Source organism: Protomyctophum parallelum, assembly GCF_964188405.1.
Source record: "Protomyctophum parallelum genome assembly, chromosome: 8".
NCBI lineage: Eukaryota > Metazoa > Chordata > Actinopteri > Myctophiformes > Myctophidae > Protomyctophum > Protomyctophum parallelum.
Window position 1 is genome coordinate 1573759 of NC_139703.1, and position 21693 is coordinate 1595451.

The 21693-nt window shown below is 44.7% G+C and overlaps 1 protein-coding gene across 2 annotated transcripts in view; it reads right to left on the bottom strand.

Moving 5' to 3' along the window:
- Positions 1 to 21693, bottom strand: part of magi1b (membrane associated guanylate kinase, WW and PDZ domain containing 1b) — a 246312-nt gene that overhangs the window by 166830 nt on the left and 57789 nt on the right. For both annotated transcript variants that reach the window (XM_083771923.1, XM_083771922.1), the window contains exon 2: positions 8033 to 8149. In XM_083771923.1, the coding sequence (XP_083628049.1) occupies positions 8033 to 8149 (117 nt within the window). The remainder of the gene's footprint in view (positions 1 to 8032; positions 8150 to 21693) is intronic.

A 21693-nucleotide genomic window follows, 5' to 3' on the forward strand; every position in this document is an offset into this window, starting at 1 on the left:
GGGGGGGGGGGGGGGGGGGTAAGTAAGGACAGGTCCAAGTATGTTTACTCTCCTGGCAAAAAACAACTTCCCTCACGACACTACAGTACTGACACACACACACACACACACACACACACACACACACACACACACACACACACACACACAGCGCTTGCCTTCCAACAGTCAACAAAAACGTACTAGAGAGTCTATAATTACAGCTAATTCCTGCTTAGTCCTCTGTTTCCATTGTTATCTTGCCTATGGCTCTGCTGTGGGAATGACATCCCCTAGCACTGTTTGCAGCTCTGCCTTTGTTCAGGTACAGTACAGTACAGTACTGTGCGACCATGTGTGGTTGTTGCATCTGTGGATGCAATCTGCAGCCTCGCTCCTATACCTACGACACAGCCAGGCCCAGACAGACGGCTTCCTCACACACCTCAACACGCACACACACATGCACGCACGCACGCACGCACGCACACTAGCACAATAGCAAAACAACGTGCGACACGTTGCAAGCTCATAGATCAGCTATTTGTCGGTGCATGACCCTGGTACGCAACTAAGTTTAAATCACATTCATCTCTTAAATCCAACCCCTAAAGCCAACCTCTAAACCCCACCCTGAATACCTTTTTATTTTACCATAGTGAGGACCAGTAAACTCGTCCTAACTATGTATATTACTTCTTCTCATATTCTACAATACTTGTGGGGACATTTGGTCCTTTCAAGTATGGCAATACAAACACAAACACACACACACGGCGAGGCAGGAGTATGCAATCCAACACCGGCACATAGCAAGAGTCTCTCTCAGCTAAACAGCACTGCTGGAATGCTGCTGGAAGTTGAACTGGTATTGGGGGGGGGGGGGATCATGCTATACTGTCTGCCACAACAAACCTGCGTCCGCGTGAGTGTGTGTGCGCGCGTGCGCGTGTTAGCTAAAAGGCTAGCTAGCAGGAAGCCTATGTAGCTGTGTGTGTGTGTGTGTGTGTTCTGAATTACATCTCTCCATCCCTCCTATTCCCATATCCGCCCATCCCCCCTCTCTTGCCCCCCCCCATCCCCCATTGCCCCTTCTCCCCTCCCCTCCTCCAACACCAAGCTGTCCTCTTAGCCTATATACGAGCCGTCCAATCGCCTGTGCTGCGAGCCCCGCGATCCATCACACACACAGGAAACGCAAGCTTCCACAAAAGAACGGCCCCTTGTATGAGCAGCGCGGAAGGGGAGGGGGGGCTTTAAGACAGAGGGAAAGAGAGCAGAAGAGAGGAGAGGAGGAGAGGAAAGAGGAGAGAAGAGAGGAGAGGAAAAGGGGTGGATGAGAGAATGGATGGAAAAGGGGTGGGGTGGACGTCAGGGACAGAGATTTTTTTTGGGGAATGCTGAGTGTGCGGATGGGGGTGACCGCAAAGGGAGGCATAGAGGGACGCCGAGGAGGACGGGGAGGAAAGGAAGGAGGGAGTTCTGTTACAGGAGTAAAGTATATAGCAGGAGAACAATAATGGAAACAGGAGGATACTGTATGTACAGTATATGCAGGCAGTGTTGATGTCGTCCACTAATACTGTAACAAAAAATGTTCGTCGGCTACATTTTTTCACTGACGCAAACTAAATGGAAACTAAATGAAAACTAAGCTATGGGCGATGACAAAAAACTAAGACTAAATACGTTGACAGTTTTGTCAACAAATACAAACTAGGCTAAATGTTAGGGAAGGGACTAGTGGACAAGATATCCATTATTATGTTATGATCATGAGAAAATAATAGAATAGACTATATTTGCATTTTAAGTGCATAGGACATTTTGGAGCTCAGCTCCCAGGGTCAGTAATCAGTATTAAATAACTATGCGGTATAACTTTATTGTTGCTGTTGTTTTAGTACCGCTATGTTTAATGCACATATGGGACTGTATTGTTTACATTGTTGAACTGATGACCAATATACACATGCCAAGTGAATGTTTACCCGCAAAGGAAAAAAAAATAGTCACCAACAGGCCTTGAGATGTGGAGAAAGATGTGGACACGTACGCACACACGCACGCACGCACGCACGCACGCACAGTACAAACATATGTTTGTGCATGAACACACGTAGACACACATGCATGTGTACAAAAAGCGACACAGAAGGCTATTCTAGGTTAGTAATATTATTCCTTTGTTTGAACATTGTTTTTACTATCTTCGTGCTGAAATGAAGGCCAAAAAGATTGCCTGGGAGTTTACTGACTGAGATCTGCATGGTGGAGATAGCTGGTCAAATATATATTGTGTGTGTGTGTGTGTGTGTGTGTGTGTGTGTGTGTGTGTGTGTGTACCACACCACCGCGCATGCTCCGAAAACCTATCCGGGTTGTGCAAGGACGCACTACGATTGGCCAGTAGCCACTTCTTTGAGTGGCTGTCGGGGCAACCACTCTCGCCAGAACATTATTTACTACTCGGGTCGCAACTCCAACAGTCCTGAGTCGGCTAACTTTGCAACGCTTGACAGTTGACACGGCAACTCGCTCGCTTGGTGGTGTCTCGCATGGCTCAAGTTCGCTTGAGACGGCGGGCCTCCACCGCGTGCTAGTCAATAGGGTAATATATTTAGGTCTAGTCCGCAGTTGTTGTAGGCGAGAGGCACTTCCGCGTTGGCCTACAGAAGCGGGCCGTGGTTATAAGCACAACCCGGCTAGGTTGGAAACCTCATATATCCAAAACCGTTACTTTTCAGGATTCACTGCGAGCTTGTAGATGAAATGTCTTGAAAAAATGTTTGGAATGTTTTCAATTTGATTTAAAATGAATCTTCTCTTCTGACTGAGTCACTGGCACAAAAACACCACCGCGGCGGCGGCCCCGGTGGCGATCTGTTACTTCTGATGGTTTTGTTGTGATGATGACGGATGAAGTAGGGCGTTGATTTACAACCAGAACGTAAAAAAGTTACTATATGGATATAAGAGGTTTCTGCCTGACAAACAATTATGGTCACAGGACTTCATGCTTTGTTTACTGCACACAACACTACATGTTTATGATGAGTGCATCATAAACACCCTCTGTGATTAAAATGGACGTTATGACCACCCCGCCACCCCCCCCCGCCCTCCACCAGAGTCTGGTTGACATATGGTGTCCCGAGGTATAATGCCGATAAACTGTCCTGAAAAATCCCCTGGAATAGCAGATAGCAATTTACGTGAGAGGGTCATGAATAAACTAATTGGTAAGACAACAGATGAAAACTCATTAGGAGAAAAGCGTTGGTTTTATCGGGGGAGTGCAGAGGGCTGGAGGGGCCACACATCTATTCATAAATTAAAGTGGTGATATCTGGAGGCATTGGAGGACGCACGGCATAGAGAAAGAAAATGAAAAGTCATTGCTCAGTTGCTGTTGATCACACACCCAGCGCGCACATTGTGCAAATTGCTGTCCGACAGAAACCTCTGCTACTTTTGCCTATGGCAAAACAAAAGTGTTAAGGATTCCTAGCAGAGTGGGCTCACTAAATGAATTGGGTTCAGAAACAAGTTAAAACATTGTGAGTCTTCTGTGCAACGAGACAGAACATTATCTAATTCTATAGTCAGAGGCAAGAGTAGTGGTGGACATTTTATTCCCCAACGGCTTCGCTTTAGTTTCCACTTTCCACAGATAGAATTATCAGAAAAAAAGAATAAAAAAAAAGGAAACAATCATTTCAATTTATTTTTGGTTAACTGTTCTCAAAGTGGGGTCTGGGGACCACAGGGGTCCTTGGGGGAGTTCCAGGGGGTCCCCAGCTAAAATAGCTATAGCATCAAAAATATCTTTAATCACTTTATCCATTTATATGTTGGCTATTAAAAAAATCTACACGCACACAGGGTGTCACTTTGTGCCAATGCAAGCCTGTAGATATGCTATTTCTAAAATGTTTCCCGGCACTTTTTTTTTTCAGATGGGGGTCCACAGCCAAATCTGGGGATTTCTTGACAAAAAACATCCTAGTGCACATTGAAAACTGTCCGAGAATACAAAAGAGAATCAAACTGTCCATTTTGCAGCAGATTCCGCACGTCTCTCTCATGCTGAGGTCATGGTCAATGGGGAATTTCTTCTCCCGTATCAGGCGGACGATGAGCTCCCATCCGATTGGTCCACACAAGTGGATTTAGCGGTCCCCTGGGACTTGGGGTTGAAACACGAGAGGGGCATTCTACATCCATCCATCCATCTCTATCCTGTCTTGTCCCGTTTGTCTGGCAGAACAGTGCATAGCGTTACCCTATGCACTGTTCCTACAGGCCAGAGCAGTGCATAGCGTTACCCTATGCACTGTTCCTACAGGCCAGAGCAGTGCATAGCGTTACCCTATGCACTGTTCCTACAGGTCAGAACAGTGCATAGCGTTACCCTATGCACTGTTCCTACAGGCCAGAACAGTGCATAGCGTTACCCTATGCACTGTTCCTACAGGCCAGAACAGTGCATAGCGTTACCCTATGCACTGTTCCTACAGGCCAGAGCAGTGCATAGCGTTACCCTATGCACTGTTCCTACAGGCCAGAACAGTGCGTAGCGTTACCCTATGCACTGTTCCTACAGGCCAGAGCAGTGCATAGCGTTACCCTATGCACTGTTCCTACAGGCCAGAACAGTGCATATTGTTACCCTATGCACTGTTCCTACAGGCCAGAGCAGTGCGTAGCGTTACCCTATGCACTGTTCCTACAGGCCAGAACAGTGCATATTGTTACCCTATGCACTGTTCCTACAGGCCAGAACAGTGCATATTGTTACCCTATGCACTGTTCCTACAGGCCAGAACAGTGCATAGCGTTACCCTATGCACTGTTCCTACTGGCCAGAGCAGTGCATATCGTTACCCTATGCACTGTTCCTACAGGCCAGAACAGTGCATAGCGTTACCCTATGCACTGTTCCTACTGGCCAGAGCAGTGCATATCGTTACCCTATGCACTGTTCCTACAGGCCAGAACAGTGCGTAGCGTTACCCTATGCACTGTTCCTACAGGCCAGAACAGTGCGTAGCGTTACCCTATGCACTGTTACTACAGGCCTACTTGATCACAACAATACTGCATCCCACAAAAGCATCAGAAGTACCAGATCCGCAAGCTTCAGATGCAGCTTTAAGTGACGAGTTTCCAGCTTGCAGATCTGCTACTTTTGCTATATATATTATTTTTTTGACCGAGGCGATAGTTAAACTTATGTGTGCACTCTATTCCAGTGGATCACAAACATTTTCATGTCAAGGACCCCCAAATTGACCCTAATTAGCCCGCGGACCCCCATTTGAAAAGATATGCCAGGGGCCCCCATAAGAGAACATTGTTACGGCTCTAGCAGTGATTCTCCAGCCGTTAAATTTCAATGGCCCCCAGTTTGACATGCATGTTAGTCTACAGACCCACATGATTAAATGGCATTTCCATCTCTGGGACCCCATTTATATTGTAAAACCAATGTTAGTTTATCTCTGAGAGTGTACAAATGGAACCAAATGGACCCGTTATGGCTTCATTTGTAAACTCTCAGAGTTACAGACGCATAAGGGTTCCACTATTTTTAGCTGCGGGGACCGCCTGGAACTCCCATGGGTCCCCGGAAACCCACTTTGGGGACCACTGCTCTACTCTGTCACTGGACACGAATGCACAGATGCTATACTCTGTCAGGTCCTCATCACCTTATCTGACAAACTTTGCGGCTCCAACTTTGCGGTGAATAAGTTCACCGATGACTGACAACGGCGGAAGGCCCGATGATCACCGACAGCAACCAGACAGCCTTACGGCACGGAGCAGAGAGAGAGGGTGTCAACAACCTGACGCTAGCGCCAGGAGGAGAATGTCGACCTTTCCTGTTCGACATGCAAGACACAAGGAGCTGAAGTGTGAAGAGTACATGAAGAGAGGAGAGAGACTGGAGTTTTGTCCTGTGTGTTTCCCATGACCGAGTGCCTCTCGCGTGGGATGAGCACACCGACCTATAGGGGGTTTCACCAACTAGTCCACTATCTAAAATCTATTTTACTGTGCGAGAATCCAGGTTTTTCCCACAATTTTTTTAATTTATTTCACCCAGACCCAGTATCAATTATCTAAGTAATCATGGCCCTATACTGTACACTCCCTCTGCCAACCTGGGGAGAGCAACGGACTGACCTAATGCTGCCTTCTATGCATGAGGAGTCCAAGCCCTTTTCACCTGACAGGGGGAGTTTCCCCGGTTGGACATGGACGAAACACATTATTCCAATTGGTTCCTTTCCCCTCCATCAGGCTGGCCAGGGGGAGGCAGTTTATAGACCAGGATTACTGCATGTTTTTTGTGAGGGTACCTACCCTAGGGGACACGGGGAGAACATGGAAACTCCACACAGAAAGGCCCTTTTGCCAACCCTGCCCAGGGTATGAGCACTGACGACGCGGAGGAGAGAACGCGCCCACAGCGTTCCCAGGGGGAATCGAACCCAGGACTGTGAGGCGACAGCACTACCGACTGCACCACCGTGCCCTCCTTAAAATCCTCAGTGATAATTAACAAATTAATTGCACTAATGAGTGTACAAATAGGACCGAATGGACCCCTTAAAAAAGGTTTGTTTTTGCATACAGGCCAACGCTGACAGAGCTGAAGCAGAGAGTAAGTGAAGTGACAGAAGGCGGGGGGGATTCTTGGATCAAGACATAACGCATTTAATCGCCCCGGCTATTGATCCCATTGAGGAGAGAGAGAGACTACTAGCCTATCGATTGCACTCGTTGGATTCTCTCACTAATCAGACAATATTGGTAAAAGCAAATATCACGCTGATTAAACAGCCGACGAGGATGGAGGAGGGGGAGAGAGATATAAAAAATAAAAAAATGGATGCAACTCAAAAGTAACTAAGTACATGTACTCAAGTACTAAACGTAAGCACAATTGTGAGGCATATATATTTTTTACTTTGCTGGGCTATTTCCAAATGTATATATTTTTACTTCTACTCCACTACGCCTCAGAGGCAAATATCTTTTTAAATAAAACTGTAGTTACTGCTAGTTACTTTGTAGATTTTACTTTGCATGGAGATAACGCGTCCCGACTATATGTGCGGTTTTCAAAAGACTTACGTTACAAAAGAATACATTTTCAAACTTGTGAATAGGGACATTCTGTGCAATGAGCAAGGACCAACGAGAGCAATTGGCTAATCACAGGCACGCATGGCTTAGAGTGAAACACTCAGGGTTTTAACCCATTTTAGGCCTGACGTCGAAATTTAAAAAAGGTATTTTTTAAATGTATTTTCTTTCCTGAAAAACCTCATGTTTATATATCAGTGGTTCTCAATATTTTATGTCATGGACCCCAGAAATGACCCCCATCTGAAAATATGTTGTTCCATTTGAGGCACATTTTCACGATTAAAAAAAAAATAGCAGAGCTACAAGTTCATAGCGCGGCACTCGGTGCCGCGCTATGAGCTTGTAGATCTGCTGTTTTCCAATAGCTAAAGTATAACATAATGCTTTAAAACACCAAAAGGGGTTCCCGCACAAAACGGGTTAAGTGGGCGACCGCTCAGTACGTCCTGGAGAGCATGTTCTACCCGAGTGTAAGACATCTTCATCCAATCAATACATGGATCTACAACTGGGCTCTTCCTGCAACCTGCAGGACATACACATGGCACATGGTCACGCTTCACACAACCAGAGGGCCTGTTTCTTGTAGCACGCACGCACACGACAAATGGTCCAATACTCGCAAAACACACAAAACCAGATGTGCTATGGGATGGCTTTCATCAGTAAGTGAAGACATGGTATCTTTATGTTAACGCACAAAATCTGCATGTGTGTGTGTGTGTGTGTGTGTGTGTGTGTGTACAGTACGTGTGTCTGACTGTCACGTGCATAACACTAGCACCCCACTGACCGATTGTCTACGTCGCTGATGACGACGACCCCGGGGTGTCGAGCATATCCAAACAAACGAGGCTTAACGAAGAGGGCGGGGGTCAGGTACGGTACTCACAAGGCACGGCGTGGCGGTAGAGGTTATCTCGGATGGTCTGCTGGAGCTCGTGGTCGGGCGACGACTTCTGGAAGCGCTGGCTCAGGTAGTGCTTCAGGTCCTTGTTCAGCTTGTTTCCTGTCAGAGAGGGAGGGACACAGATGGGTAAATGGTAAATGGTGCGTTTATATAGCGCCGCCACCTTTATCCAAAGGCGCTTTACGTAAGATTGTGCATTACATTCACCCATTCACACACACATTAATTTCATACACCGATGGCGGCGGAAACCATGGAAGACACCAACCAGCACATCAGGAGCAATTGGGGGTTCAGTGTCTTGCTCAAGGACACAGTAGAGGACACTCTGGGGGAGCCCGGGTTCGAACTGGCAACCTTGCGGTTACCATCCAGTCACTCTATCCCTGAGCCAGCCACCGCCGCCACGGGAAGACCGCTGTTACGACTACATCCCCACACAGCTCATTAGAAATTTAAAATAAAGCCAGTTTACGTCGGCTTCGTTTCTTCACAATAGTTACGTCACTGATTTAACGAATGCAGAAATACGAGTGGTGTGAAGTTACAAATATTTCTATACTTGAGTGCATTGCCTTGGACGCCTCGTTTCTCTTCTAAATGAATGAAAATTCAGATCAGTTGCTGAGGAGAAGGGGCTAGCAGACAGTTTGAGGGGACAACCTTGGACAGCGCTTTCTAAAAATTAGTTGTTAGATAAGAGCTGGGTTTCCAAAATACCCATTGACATAAAAGGGTATATAACATAACATATATTTTTGGGGGGGGTTTTTGTGTGTGTTTTTTGGGCTCCCATATGTATTCTCTATCCCCACAAAGACCCATTTTTGAACATTTTCTCATTCTATGGGGGATTTTCCGTAAATTGTGTGTTAAAACGGTTCGTCTGATTTGGTCGTACGGCTGACGTCAGTCATCAGCCGATCACTTTAATCACTTCACACACAAATCTTGTCTTGTGGGGCTCCCTCCCTGTAGTCCGTGGTACAACATATTACTTCAGAATACATACCACCACAACAAATAATTCAACCGATGCTACAGTAGAGCAAAGTGATGCACTGCTAGAGCTAGTGCTATTGTCACTCAGAGGGGTGCCTGGCTCTACCCTGGACTCTCTCTCTCTCTCTCAAAGCAAGGCTGGCTCTACCCTGGACTCTCTCTCTCCCTGTCAAAGCAAGGCTGGCCAAACCCTGGACAGGCAGCAAACAGTGGCTGGCGAGCAGTACAGATCTGCCCCTTCCCACTGCTAGGCCATCTGGTCGCCAGACACATATTAGGCTACAGAGGAGCATCAAGTCTTTAAAAGTGTCTCTTTTGTGTGAGTGTGTGCGTGCGTGCGTGTGTGTGTGTGCGCACAAAAGAGTACAAGTGTGTACTGCTGTACTTGTTGATGACCAAAATAGAAAAATACACGACATGAGGACCATTTTCCTCACAAGAAAAAAGTGCAAAATCACCATCCCATAAATGCCAATGTCCTCTCGTGTGTAGAAATACAAACATGTGCGTGTGTGCGACGTGTGCGTGTGTGTGTGTGTGTGTTTGCATAGACATGTGACGACGACACCAGTCTGTGCACGTGCACAACACAAAAACAAACAATAGAAATCACGTGTGTGAGCGTATTGTACGTTCGTGTGTGTTTGCATAGACATGTGACGACGACACCACAGTCTGTGCACGTGCACAACACAAAAACAAACAATAGAAATCATATACCAGACGTCATCATGGTGAGTGTGCTGTCTGTGGTAATCATAGTCGTATAAAAATCACGTCCTGTCGATATATATATTGTGGAGTCTCGCCACAGTACCACCAGAATAAGGGGCGCGTTCCTATGGCAACCAGACAAACGCCGGCAGCGCCGACCCTGTGAACGAAGACAGGCCGTTTGGGTTCAGTTAAACCCTTAAAAGACTTTAAGTTGGCGAGAACCCCGCCTTACTCCGGTGAAAGAAGACAGAGACTGTGATTAGAAATATAGTGCTCTTTTCTGTTAACCCACTGGCTGCCTTTGACGTAGCGCTACGGCGACCCCAGTATATAGAGAGAAATCAGAGTATAAATGCTTGTGTACCTACCTGTTGGCCGAGCCTAAGGGGCCCTAGGTTACATACTCACCCCGGTCCCGAACCACGTACTTTTACTCTGATTACTCACCCAAATGTATCCGAGCACTTCTACTCCAAAGTGCTCTTCGGTACCCTGTGGATAGAGAAAGCTACCTAACGTCGTACCTACCTCCGGGGGGAGCCTCCTGGCACCCTCTGGACCCTGGACAAGAAGAAGAGGAAAGTTATAGAAAAGTCTAGTTGGTAGATTGCCTAGACCGGAGTCTCAGGCCCCAACCCTGTACTTACCTTGTGCTCTGACCGTTTGCGAACCACCCCTCTCATCCTCTGCAGTGACATATCCATCCTAGGGGACCGGACTTCAAGACAGAATGTTGTCTGATGAATTCTGATGTGAAACTGACTTTTGTTTGACCTTATCTGAAATAAAACAAGGGGCGCCACCGTGTGTCTAACCCCTGATACTGCATTCTGAGTCCTGATTCCCACCAGACCTCCCACAATATATATACAAACACAAAATGACTCTGTTTACGGAATGTGTCAACGCTCCGATACATCATCACGATAGTTCATTCATTCGTTAATACAAAACAACAAACCCCTTTGTATTCTTTCTCCGTTTGCATACTGTAGTTCTTGTTAATTAATTAGCATTGTGTACTGTGCAATCCTCTGTCTCAATATCCAGTCTTTGACTGTTTTCTTGGACAAACAACCAGACCAGCGCATATAAAAATCCCTGGAATCTGTTGCCATGGTAACTGTGTGTGTGTGTGTGTGTGTGTGTGTGTGTGTGTGTGTGCGTGTGTGCGTGCGTGCGTGCGTGCGTGCGTGCGTGCGTCCGTGCGTGCGTGCGTGCGCTGGGAGAAGGAGGGGGGAGTTGTGTGTGTGTTCACTTGATGTGAGATTCTTGTAAATAAAAGGAGCAGGGGTTTAATATGATGATTGAAATTGTTAACGACAAGCCGTATACATTGAATAGTAGAGTATACATTGAATCACCAATTAAAACCCCACCACACAGCTGATGCCGGAAACATGGTCCACTCACTGTTATGGTTTACCAGTGGTTCTCAACCCGGAGGGGCCAGACCCCCCCAGATGAGAGTAAAGTTAAAATTGAAGGACTTTTAAGACCTTAACAGTTCCCTCCCTATAGCGAGTTACACGAGTTAAGTTTTCATTGTTTAATTCGCGTTTTTAATACGTTTTAAGACATGGGACAGAGTGAGGATAGGTGAAGCTTTTTGATGACGTCAAAAACATCCATCGCACTGGCACGCAAAGGATTCTGGGAAATTGAGGCCCAGTGCATTGTAATGGCGGCGGTGGCGCGCAGCGGGCAACGTTCCTTCTCCGTTGTTGTGATCGCCACTTTGGAAGATTTCAACACTACGACAAGCGATTACACCGTTTTAACCCATTCTGACCTGAGATCAGATTCATACGGAAGTTTCCACTGGACACACACTGGTCTGATGAACCCATTCTGACCTGAGATCAGATTCAAAAAATGTCAGTCGTTCTTTGATTTTTCAAAAAATAGCAGACCTACAAGCTCGTATCGCGCCACTCGGTGGCGCGATATGAGCTTGTAGATCTGCTATTTTTCAATAGGTAAGGCACGACATGATGCCAACACCAAAATGGGTTCCCGTAAAGAATGGGTTAAAGCCGATTTTCATGAAAAGCAACGATCATGTCGGCGCTGTGGCTCTTCAAAGGTCAATGAAAACTAGGCAGGTAGATCTGGATCACGATTATTTAATCCACGCAGTCAAGAGAATGCAGACTCCGAGAGGAGTTATGCTCAAACAGTTCCTATGCATCGGAAATGCAAATGGCAGAGTGTGAGAGAGAACGCGGTTCAGCACAGGTTCAACCGCCAGCGGCGCTCTCCGTGCCTCAGGGACGTTCCCGGTGCTCGCAGTGGGAGGTTGACGGCACCGGGAAGAACACATTGTCTGATGGGGACTGGGGAATTGGCTAAGGACTAAATGGGATTATTATTATTATTATTATTCACACAACGTCGCTCATGTCGTTGCTGTCGGGCAGAAACCTCTCATATAGGTACATATATTTTACAATTCTGTGGTTTCTTTTTGCGACACATTGAGCTTGTAGATCTGGTATTTTCCAAAGGGGCCAAGCCTGAAGGGCCTCTGGCCCCTTACTGTTACAGTGTTCTAGTGTGACAGCCTATGAGTCTATGGGATATTACCCAACAACTGATTCCGAAGGTCAAGGATCCGATCCCACGTCTCCGGCCATGGGTGGAGGAGTCCATGCATGCATGGGGTTCGTAACCCCCTAATCGCCGTTCTGAATGCTAAATAATATGATTACCTCAGCTGGGTCAAGCAGAAAAGTAGTTTCCCCAGGTCTTTGTTATTATTATTATAAGCAGCACCATGACCTTCAATATTGACGTGTGAAAGCACAAGGCTGGCACTACGTAGCTCATTTTATTTTGTACGTTTAAATTTCACTTCTCACAGTGGTAGAAGGGCAACCCCCGACATCCACTGTGGAAATATGAAGTTGTCTAATCACATAATGGTCGCTATGGTGACAGAATGTATATAAGCCTAATGAGGGTGGGTGTGAGGGGGGGCTTGCTCAAACTCTCGCTCTGGACAAAGTGGCTTTGAAGGGAATAAAGCTTTCCAGGACAGCAACCTCATACAAGACTTTATTTTATTACTTGCGCAAGCAGAGCGCGCAAGTAATAATTTCGCCCGGTCTGTGTGCACCGTGCCAGCCGACCCGCCACTTGATGCGTATGCGAATAAAACAGCAAATTTGTGCCTGGTTTGCTGGGACCAGATTACATAAATGACCATATGTCTTACGTCATCATTTAGAGCTAGTCATAGTATACTATATACATAATCAGTAAAATAAAATAGCAAATTGTGCCTGATTTGCTGGGACCAGAGTACATGGTGTGTATATGTATGACTAGCTCTCAATGATGACGTAAGAAATATGGTCATTTATGTAATCTGGTCCCAGCAAACCAGGCACAAATTTGCTGTTTTATTCACATACGCAAATTACGCATCAAATGGCGGGTCGGCTGGCACGGTTTTTGGCGCAAAGTAACCACAGTATACCTCAACTTACAACTACATACTCTATATAGTATATGTATACGTATGTCTTACGTCATCATTTAGAGCTAGTCATACTGTACGTATACTATATACATAAGGGTTAGGGTTAGGGTTAACCCTAACCCTAACCCTTGACAGTTTACAGCGGTCGAAAGTATTTGCGCACTAGTTGGCCATTTACAACAGGACAACAGGACAATTCAAAGGTATTCACGCACACATAAAAAAAAAAAAAAAAAAAAAAGAGTACAGTATGTGCCAGGTTTTTCAGATACCAATTCGATTGGCTTTCAAATTTGCAGGAGGTGCCGGTTTTGCACAAAATGTCACAAATCGTGAAAGCAGCACCCAAAATGTTTCTACCTGGCCTCATGGTGCCACTATGACAGCCTGCCTCACATCTTCAGAATGTCAATTTGATGCAAATGAATCCATGAACAAAACTAAATTTGACCTTCAGCTTGAAATGTACCTACTTTTTGTCAATCATACAGACAAAAAATAGCCTTGATATGCAGATCAAGGCTACTGATGCGCATCCGTAGCGTTAATGTGATTTAAACAAAGCAAAATTAAAAAAAGCATGTGGGCCCACAGGTTGAGAACCACTGGTTTAAAGGACCACTTCACCACTTTTCAACCTATCTTCATATAATAGGTCCTCACTAATAATCATGAAAAAAATGACATGATTTTTTTCTACTCAGTCTATGTCTCATAGGACGGCTGTGGGCAGTTTAGAAACTGTCTTCCAGTGACATCATCATTAGGCAGAATTTTTTGAAACAAGTTTTTTTTACAAAAGTATTTAGACTTTCATTATCATGAGAACGATGGCTTCCATTTTCGCATTGCAACTTTTCAGGACTAGAAAGCCTGCAGTTTTTATTAGCTTGTATTCCCCATCGATGATGTCACTGTGAGACGGTTTCTAAACTGCCCACAGCCCTCCTATGAGACACAGACCGAGTAGAAAAGAATTGCACGATTTTTTCATGATTATTAGTGAGGACCTATTATATGAAGATAGGTTGAAAAGTGGTGAAGTGGTCCTTTAAGCATTTAAGCAAGCGTACCCGAAGGGCACCCGCCACCTGCTGCCCGGTGCCATCATTACATACGTCTTGGTCCAGGTCTATAGATTCCGTCGTCGTTCCCCTCAACCCTTGTCTTTTCCTCTCTTCATCTTGACGGAGCGACGATGCTTTAACCCATTTAGACCAGGGAACGATGCTACAAATTCTAAAGTTTTACGAAAAACCTATGTACCTGTATAAGTGGTTCTCCAACTATCCCATGTCAAGAAACCCAAGAATTATATGTATTTGGCCGGTGACCCCCATCTGAAAATATGTAGTTCCGAGGACCCCCCCAGAAGCAAAGGTTCAAGTTAAAAACGTTCGCTCTGAAAGAATATATATTCAAAGATTTGCACCACAATTTCAACACTTTTCAAAAATAGCAGATCTACAAGCTCATATACTTTAGCTATTTTTCAACAGCTAAAGTATAACATAATGCTTAAAACCCCTAAAGGGGTTCCCGCCCCGAAAGGGTTAGAGAAAATGAGCGGGCATCATTCACGAGGCAGGACATGGTGAATGACAGCGGCGTGAAGGATTGGCTGATTGATAAACGAGGGGAAGGCAATCACTTAAGGGACACGTCGATTAACCAGAGAGGGCCATCCATCCATCCTCCGCTCCGGTGTGTCCTCCGCCCGTGCAATCGCTAAGTGCTGACCTGCAGCGCTATAAGACCGGCCCTCTGATCTCCCAGAGCCTCGTGTCAATAACACACAGCCCTCCTGTGCTCATTAGCGGGAGTATCCCAAAGTTTTTTTGGGTCTGCTGAGACATGCACTATATGTCATCGCGGGGTCAGGCCGGGACATGCACGGCGGTAGGGGCCGCCGAACACATGGTATAGGGGGGCGTCGCCATGCTGCATTGTGGTGGACATTTTTGTCAAAATTATATTTTTGCCACGGACATGCAAATGAGCGGAAAGTAATATTACCAGAAACGAAATAAAGAGCCAGCCCTAATATACTGTATAGTGCAGTGTTCATGCAACCTTTCGGTTTTCCTTGGCGGTATAGACTGGAACTCTGAGACTGGTCCATTTGGTTCTATTGGTAGACTTACAGTCAGGCCCCTTTTCCACCACAAGAACTGTGGTTCTAGAACTGGTGCTTTCGCTGAACCGGCAGCCATTTTGTGGGTTCCAGTTCCGACCCAACTTTCAAGGTTCTGAACCAATTCATTTTCAGTATAAACACTCTGAACTGGTTCAATATTAGTCTGAGAAAAAAAGAACTGGTTCAACCCAGATGGAAAAGAGGCCTCAGAGTTATGGGGGTACTAAAAAGTCTAAAAATTATGTACCATACATAGTGTCATACTAAATCAGGGTCACATACATTCTGAAGAACACCTGGAGACTGACATCCAGTAATTAGATCTTATGGTCGCAAAAAGGACATTATAAATTATTATATGTTGTATGTTTTTATTATGTAAAAACTAAATCTGACATTTGCCACCTACGAGGCCAAGGGCTGTATTTTGCGTGTCTTAACCCTTGGACTACCAATCCCAATTTTTTTGTTTGGGTAACAAATTGGCATATTTTTAATTTGTCATTTTCACATTAATAGAAAGATCTGGTCGTTTGAACAGATGGTTTTTTAATTTTTTTCATTGCTAATGTATTCTCTCGAATTGCCACCAGATGGCGGGAACGCACCATTATGCTGATTTTGGCCAAAATAGACGAATCTTCCTAAGTCACTTCCGGTTCAACGATCAACAAAATCCTGTAGTATTTTGACCCTAGTCAATAGCTTGGCTGGTCCGGATTGCTAAGCTAATGCTATATTTTTCATAACTAAGTCAAATTAACCTCAAATCAACCCCAAAACATCGCAAAATATCAAAATTTTTACAGCGACGCACATAGAGACGGCGCGCGTGCACGATAGCGCACGATCACGCGGATTTCGGCAGTTTTTTGGTAAATTACATCCAACATTAGTGATATTAGCGAAAAAATATAAATTTTTGCTCCGTTGAACCCTAGATAACTGACATTGATTGACATTCCGTTAATTCCGTTAACGGGAGGTTTCTATTTTTAGAAATATTCAGTTTTTTCCGTTAATTGTAGCCCAGGGGTTAAGTACCAGGTCTTATTCCCTAACTTGAGGAAACGAAAGACCTGGAGGCGTGATCAATGATCTTTGGCCACTCAGAATAGCCAAATGGCATTGATCACGCCTCCGGGTCTTTAGTTTACTCAAGTTAGGGAATAAGACCTGGTACTTAAGACACGCAAAATACAGCCCCAAGTCTTTGCCATGGACAAATGTTATCACGAACGGTCATACAGTAGTGATGACCCCTGGAGTAGAATAAAGCAAAATAAAATCTCATGCCAAGAAGTCGTAAATTTGTGATTTGTGAAAACAGCATGGAGGGATATTCCCCAAGATGACACAAGTGCTCCGTTTCCTAAACGATTGGCACAATAATGTAAAATGATGATGTTTTAGGCATTAACCTTCTAAAACCTACTGTATGTTATTGCTGTTCTACATTACAGCCAGGCAGTGAGTTGAAGAAATCACAGATGGAGACTTTAACCTTTGGTTTTATGACATTTCGGAGACCATTCATGTTTTATGGAAGATCATTCTGAACATGTATTCTATTGCTAGTGTTGACCAATTCAAATACTATTCCATCTTAAAATAACCAATAGCTGAGAAAAGCTGATCTACAAGCTTGAAACAATTTAGGCATTCAGCAGACGCTCTTAATCCAGAGTGACATTTAAGAAAGAACAAAAAACATCACATACATAAAAAGTGGTTCTCATGAGTTATACGTAAGCTAAGAACGTAACAGTGGAATATCAATATAATGGAACTATGCATGGATACTTTTATAGTGCTATGTCTACATGAAAAGCTGTCTAAGTCTAGGGCGAGTGCTACGGGCCATGATGGAGTCTGAAGAGGTGGCCTTTCAGACTATACGGCGGAAGATTGGGAGTGAGGCTGCAGTTCTGATTGTAATGGAAAGTGCATTCCATGGTTTTGGAGCCAGAAGGGAGAAGAGTTTGGGGACGTGAAACACATCGCAGGGCGACTAAAATGATTTAGATTGCATGTTATGCAGACAGATGCCAGGTCATTTGTAGACCTGGCATCCTGAATAATTTGATTTTATAGTTTCACTGTACAGATTATTTTTTCTTTATCCCATTCTGACCTGAGATCAGATTCATACCAGGTTTCCACTGGACACACACTATGGTCTGATTAACCCGTTCTGACCTGAGATCAGATTCTAAAAAAATGTCAGTCGTTCTTCGATTTTTCAAAAATAGCAGACCTACAAGCTCGTATCGCGCCACTCGGTGGCGCGATATGAGCTTGTAGATCTGCTATTTTTCAATAGCTAAAGCATAACATGATGCTGACACCAAAATGGGTGCCCGGTCAGAATGGGTTAAGACAAGAGCGTGTGCGCATTATGCCTAAATTGTAAATTGCTGTCACAAATACTTAATACTTTTAATTGGTGCAATATTTATAAAAACTCACAGACTTAAAACATTTGGATAAAAAAAAAAAAAAAAGAATGTCAATAAATAACGAACATCGATCTACAAGCTCACAATGCGTCGCTCACATCACGACACACTGTGGTTGTGACCTTGTAGACCGGCTGTTTTCCCCTACTTTTGTGCGACACTTTTACGATGAAGTAGAGAATTAATTGGAAGACAGAACGAAATAAAAAAGTTGAAATATGGAGATACAAGGTTACTGGCCGAGACAGCGACGGCATTGTGAATACTGAAGTAGCAGTGCTGACTGCCTGCCTGGACCGTGAACTGCATCACAACTATAATCAGCTGCTGATAGATAGGAAGACATCAATATGTATGAATGTAAAAAGAGGCTTCGTTTGAAATACAGCATAATAGAGCTCGACGGGGATAATTATCTTGTGGTTGTAAAGGAAGCAGGCTGACCACATTCTGCTCTGACCTGGCATGAGTCATCCAGGGCCACAAGCTACACTATTAATATAGTATAGAGTTGACATTTCCTTTTACACCCAATAACTTCCCCTCTCCCCCCAAAAAATAATAGAATGACAATGAAAGGGCAACTTCACCTATTTTTTTAACCTGAATCCAGGATTGTTCTGTGTTGAAGAGGAGGACATGACGTGAACATCTGACATTTTGCGTTCTAGCTCTTCGCGAGGGTCGAATTTGAAGTGGGGGCGAACGGTTCTGGAGTTACATGGATCACAGATGTACACACGTATAGGTACAGAGACTTGGCTGCATTTAAAGATAGATATCTCTTCATGAGGTCATTTCATTTATCCCCCCCCCCCAAGTCATTAAGGCTAATTATGACCTTTGAGACAAATAAATTAGACAGTTGTCCAAAAACGTAGCTACTGCACTTTGCCTTTGTAGGGCAGCGTAGGCCTCCAACTTCTTGATGACTTAGATGATGTAAGCTGACTAAGCTCTGCCAACTAACGAGCTGCCGCCGTTCTGCCAACAATCTGTCACCCATCGTCTTAGACATTAAGGTCAGGAAGGACCTCTTCTCTTCTTAAGCCTTCAAAGCAGCTAACCTATAGTCCCCTCAAGCCACTCCCGAGTACACTAACACCATTAGCCTACTAGTAGTTTTGTCATTTGTTACCGCACACTAATCCTGGCAAACAAGAGCAGGCCATATTTTCTTTTGGCTGGTATAAAGGCTGGAGTTTTACCCCTGGATTGAGTTTATATAAGGAATAGCTTGTATGGAAATAAAGGCTATTTCCAACCTTTATGCAAATAAAAGCATAAAGGTTGCTTTGACCTCTTTCTTAAAGAACAGTTATCCAACATGCTCAAAATAATATCACATGGCCCCTTTAGCCACTTTCAAGTAACCCTAGCGTCCCAGTTTTTTAGCATGTCATATTTCAGATGATGAGAATGGACTCCAATTTAAGTGTGGTTTGAGAGTGAGACTCAAACCACATTTAAAAATCAGTCCATTCTCAACCCTATAGACTCAAACCACATGAGCGACTCCATGTGTCTCCACGGTGAAGTGTGGGGCCGATGAACCTACGACGAGCTGGTTTCAATTTGGCTCGCAGTTAAAGGTAAGAGTTGGACAGGCAACAGTCAGGAGAGGATGGATGGCTCGGGTAGACAGCAGCTGGCCCTAGTGACCACCCAGCCACCCAAATCCTTCCTCAAACACATCATTAGAGAAGACATACAAGCACCCCACCCAAACGCGGCCCACCTGCCACGGATTTCTGTTAAGCCCACTGAAACAAGCTGGAATTTAGAAAGGAGACACGCACACTGCGGCGTAGAGGTACGTCTGTGTACACACACCGGAGCGGTTAGAGTAAAGACAGAGAGGGAGGGAGGGGGAGATACAACATCCGAGCAAGCCAGGCAAAACATGAGGGTTTTTTTTTTTTTTCTTAGACAAAAGCCAAAATGTGAAAAGCTGCAGTACTTTCCAGCCAGACATCACATCTCCCGTTGATTCCAGTCAGCAGCCCTCCGAGCTCCTGATCTGCCAGTCACAGGGCCCCTGCTCAGACATGCAGAGCCCGACATGGCACCAGACAAACACTCTGCTGGCAGCAAAGTCCACGTCTCTGCATTCACAGCATGGAAATAACAAGAGCCGCTGAAACTGGATCCTTGAGCCTTTGCTCACTGGGCCGAGTCGGCGGGACGAGGAGAGATTTGACCGATTTCTACTGATTTGCAAATTTTTCAGCGGGTTTGCGGGTTGTGTAAGCCCCTTTCATGATGTTTGGAGACAAACAATGTGTCATACTCAATGTTATCAATACATGCATCTGGCACTCGGAACCCAAAACCTAAAGCTAATTTAAAGCTGGTTTTGTTTGGGTTACTTTCCACATTCTGGGAATGCACTGCAGTTACTGGAGGAATTGCACCATCTTTACTGTAGTTCAGTGTTTCTCAAACTATTTCAAGGCAAGGACCCCCACAAAATGAAACCCTCAATACTTTGTATACTACTTGACCTTTGGCTCCTTACTCTGCGTTTTTTTCCTTCTACACCAAACTCGTTCGCTGGACATTAATAGCCAATCTACAAGCTCATTTCTTAGGGGGTGAGCACAGTGCTTTGAAAAGTTCACAATATATATTTTTTTTTAAATTGTGCATGAGTAACTGCTAACTCCTAACTCCTTTTCATCAGCTGACCAATCGGAATACATTTGGTCTTGAGATTGCTGGCAGAAACAGCACCTTGCTTAGCCTGAAGCAAGCTTTAAAAAGAGCTTCATCCGTTGCTCTATACCAAGGTGATTATCTGCCTGCCCCGCTGCCCACTATCCTTGTCCGGGTTCGTGTTTCTATGCATTTATTTATTATTCTTTTTTTCAGTCAGTGTTTTTCTAAAGGGAGGCGAGATGGGGAGACTTCTACGGTAATACGCCTCTGGCTGCTGCAGTCTTTGACCAAACACAAAGCAATAATGAACAGTCTGACAAAGCGGAGGCATAGTATATATATATATAGTAATAATTATGCTGGGGTGCGCCAGTCTGGTTTAGGCTTGGCCAAGTCACATTTGGCATCGTCACTTCATTTGGCCAAGCACCGAGCATTGAATCACTGTTGAATACACAGTCTGGCACCCTTTGGTCCCAAACTAGTTTTTTTTATCTCTCTTGTCTTTTCATCCTCATGAGACACATACCCAGCCAGAAGCCATGATTAGAACTACGCCTTTGTTTAGTTTTTTTAAGGTTCTCTAAAGTGGGATAGAGTCCAGTTGACAGCTTTTATGACATCACTGCCACTAGAGGCAGTGATGTCAGTGATGTATCCCCTCTTGGTCAAGGCGTTTTTTAAATTGGAATTCCCATTGGAATTCCCATAGGGGGGATCTTAGATTGCGTGATACAAGAACTGTGTTAAAAAATATACAAGCCACCCCGGCAATTTTACTCATATATGAAGCACCAACTGAAAAAGCACTAATTTATATTCCTTTTTTAACTCATCATAAAACGACACACTAGTGTAGTTTGTTTATTTCTTGGAACACAGTTCTTATATATGATTCCTCCATGGCATAGCACCGTGACCCACGGGTAGTGGAACTGACAACAGGTCTTCTTCAGTACTAATCATCTCAACTCTGCTCTTAAAGGAGCAATCTATCAACAGCTCTAGTTAATCAGATAATCAGGGGCTAATCACTACTCAGTCGATGAGCAGCAGATCTAATAGTGGGATGGGAATAGCAGTCAAAGCGAGGGTTCATGTGATCCCATGATTAGAGCACAGATTGATATGCAGCCTGTTAGATACAGTGACCCAAGGTTGTCCTGGTAATGACGAAGACCTCATT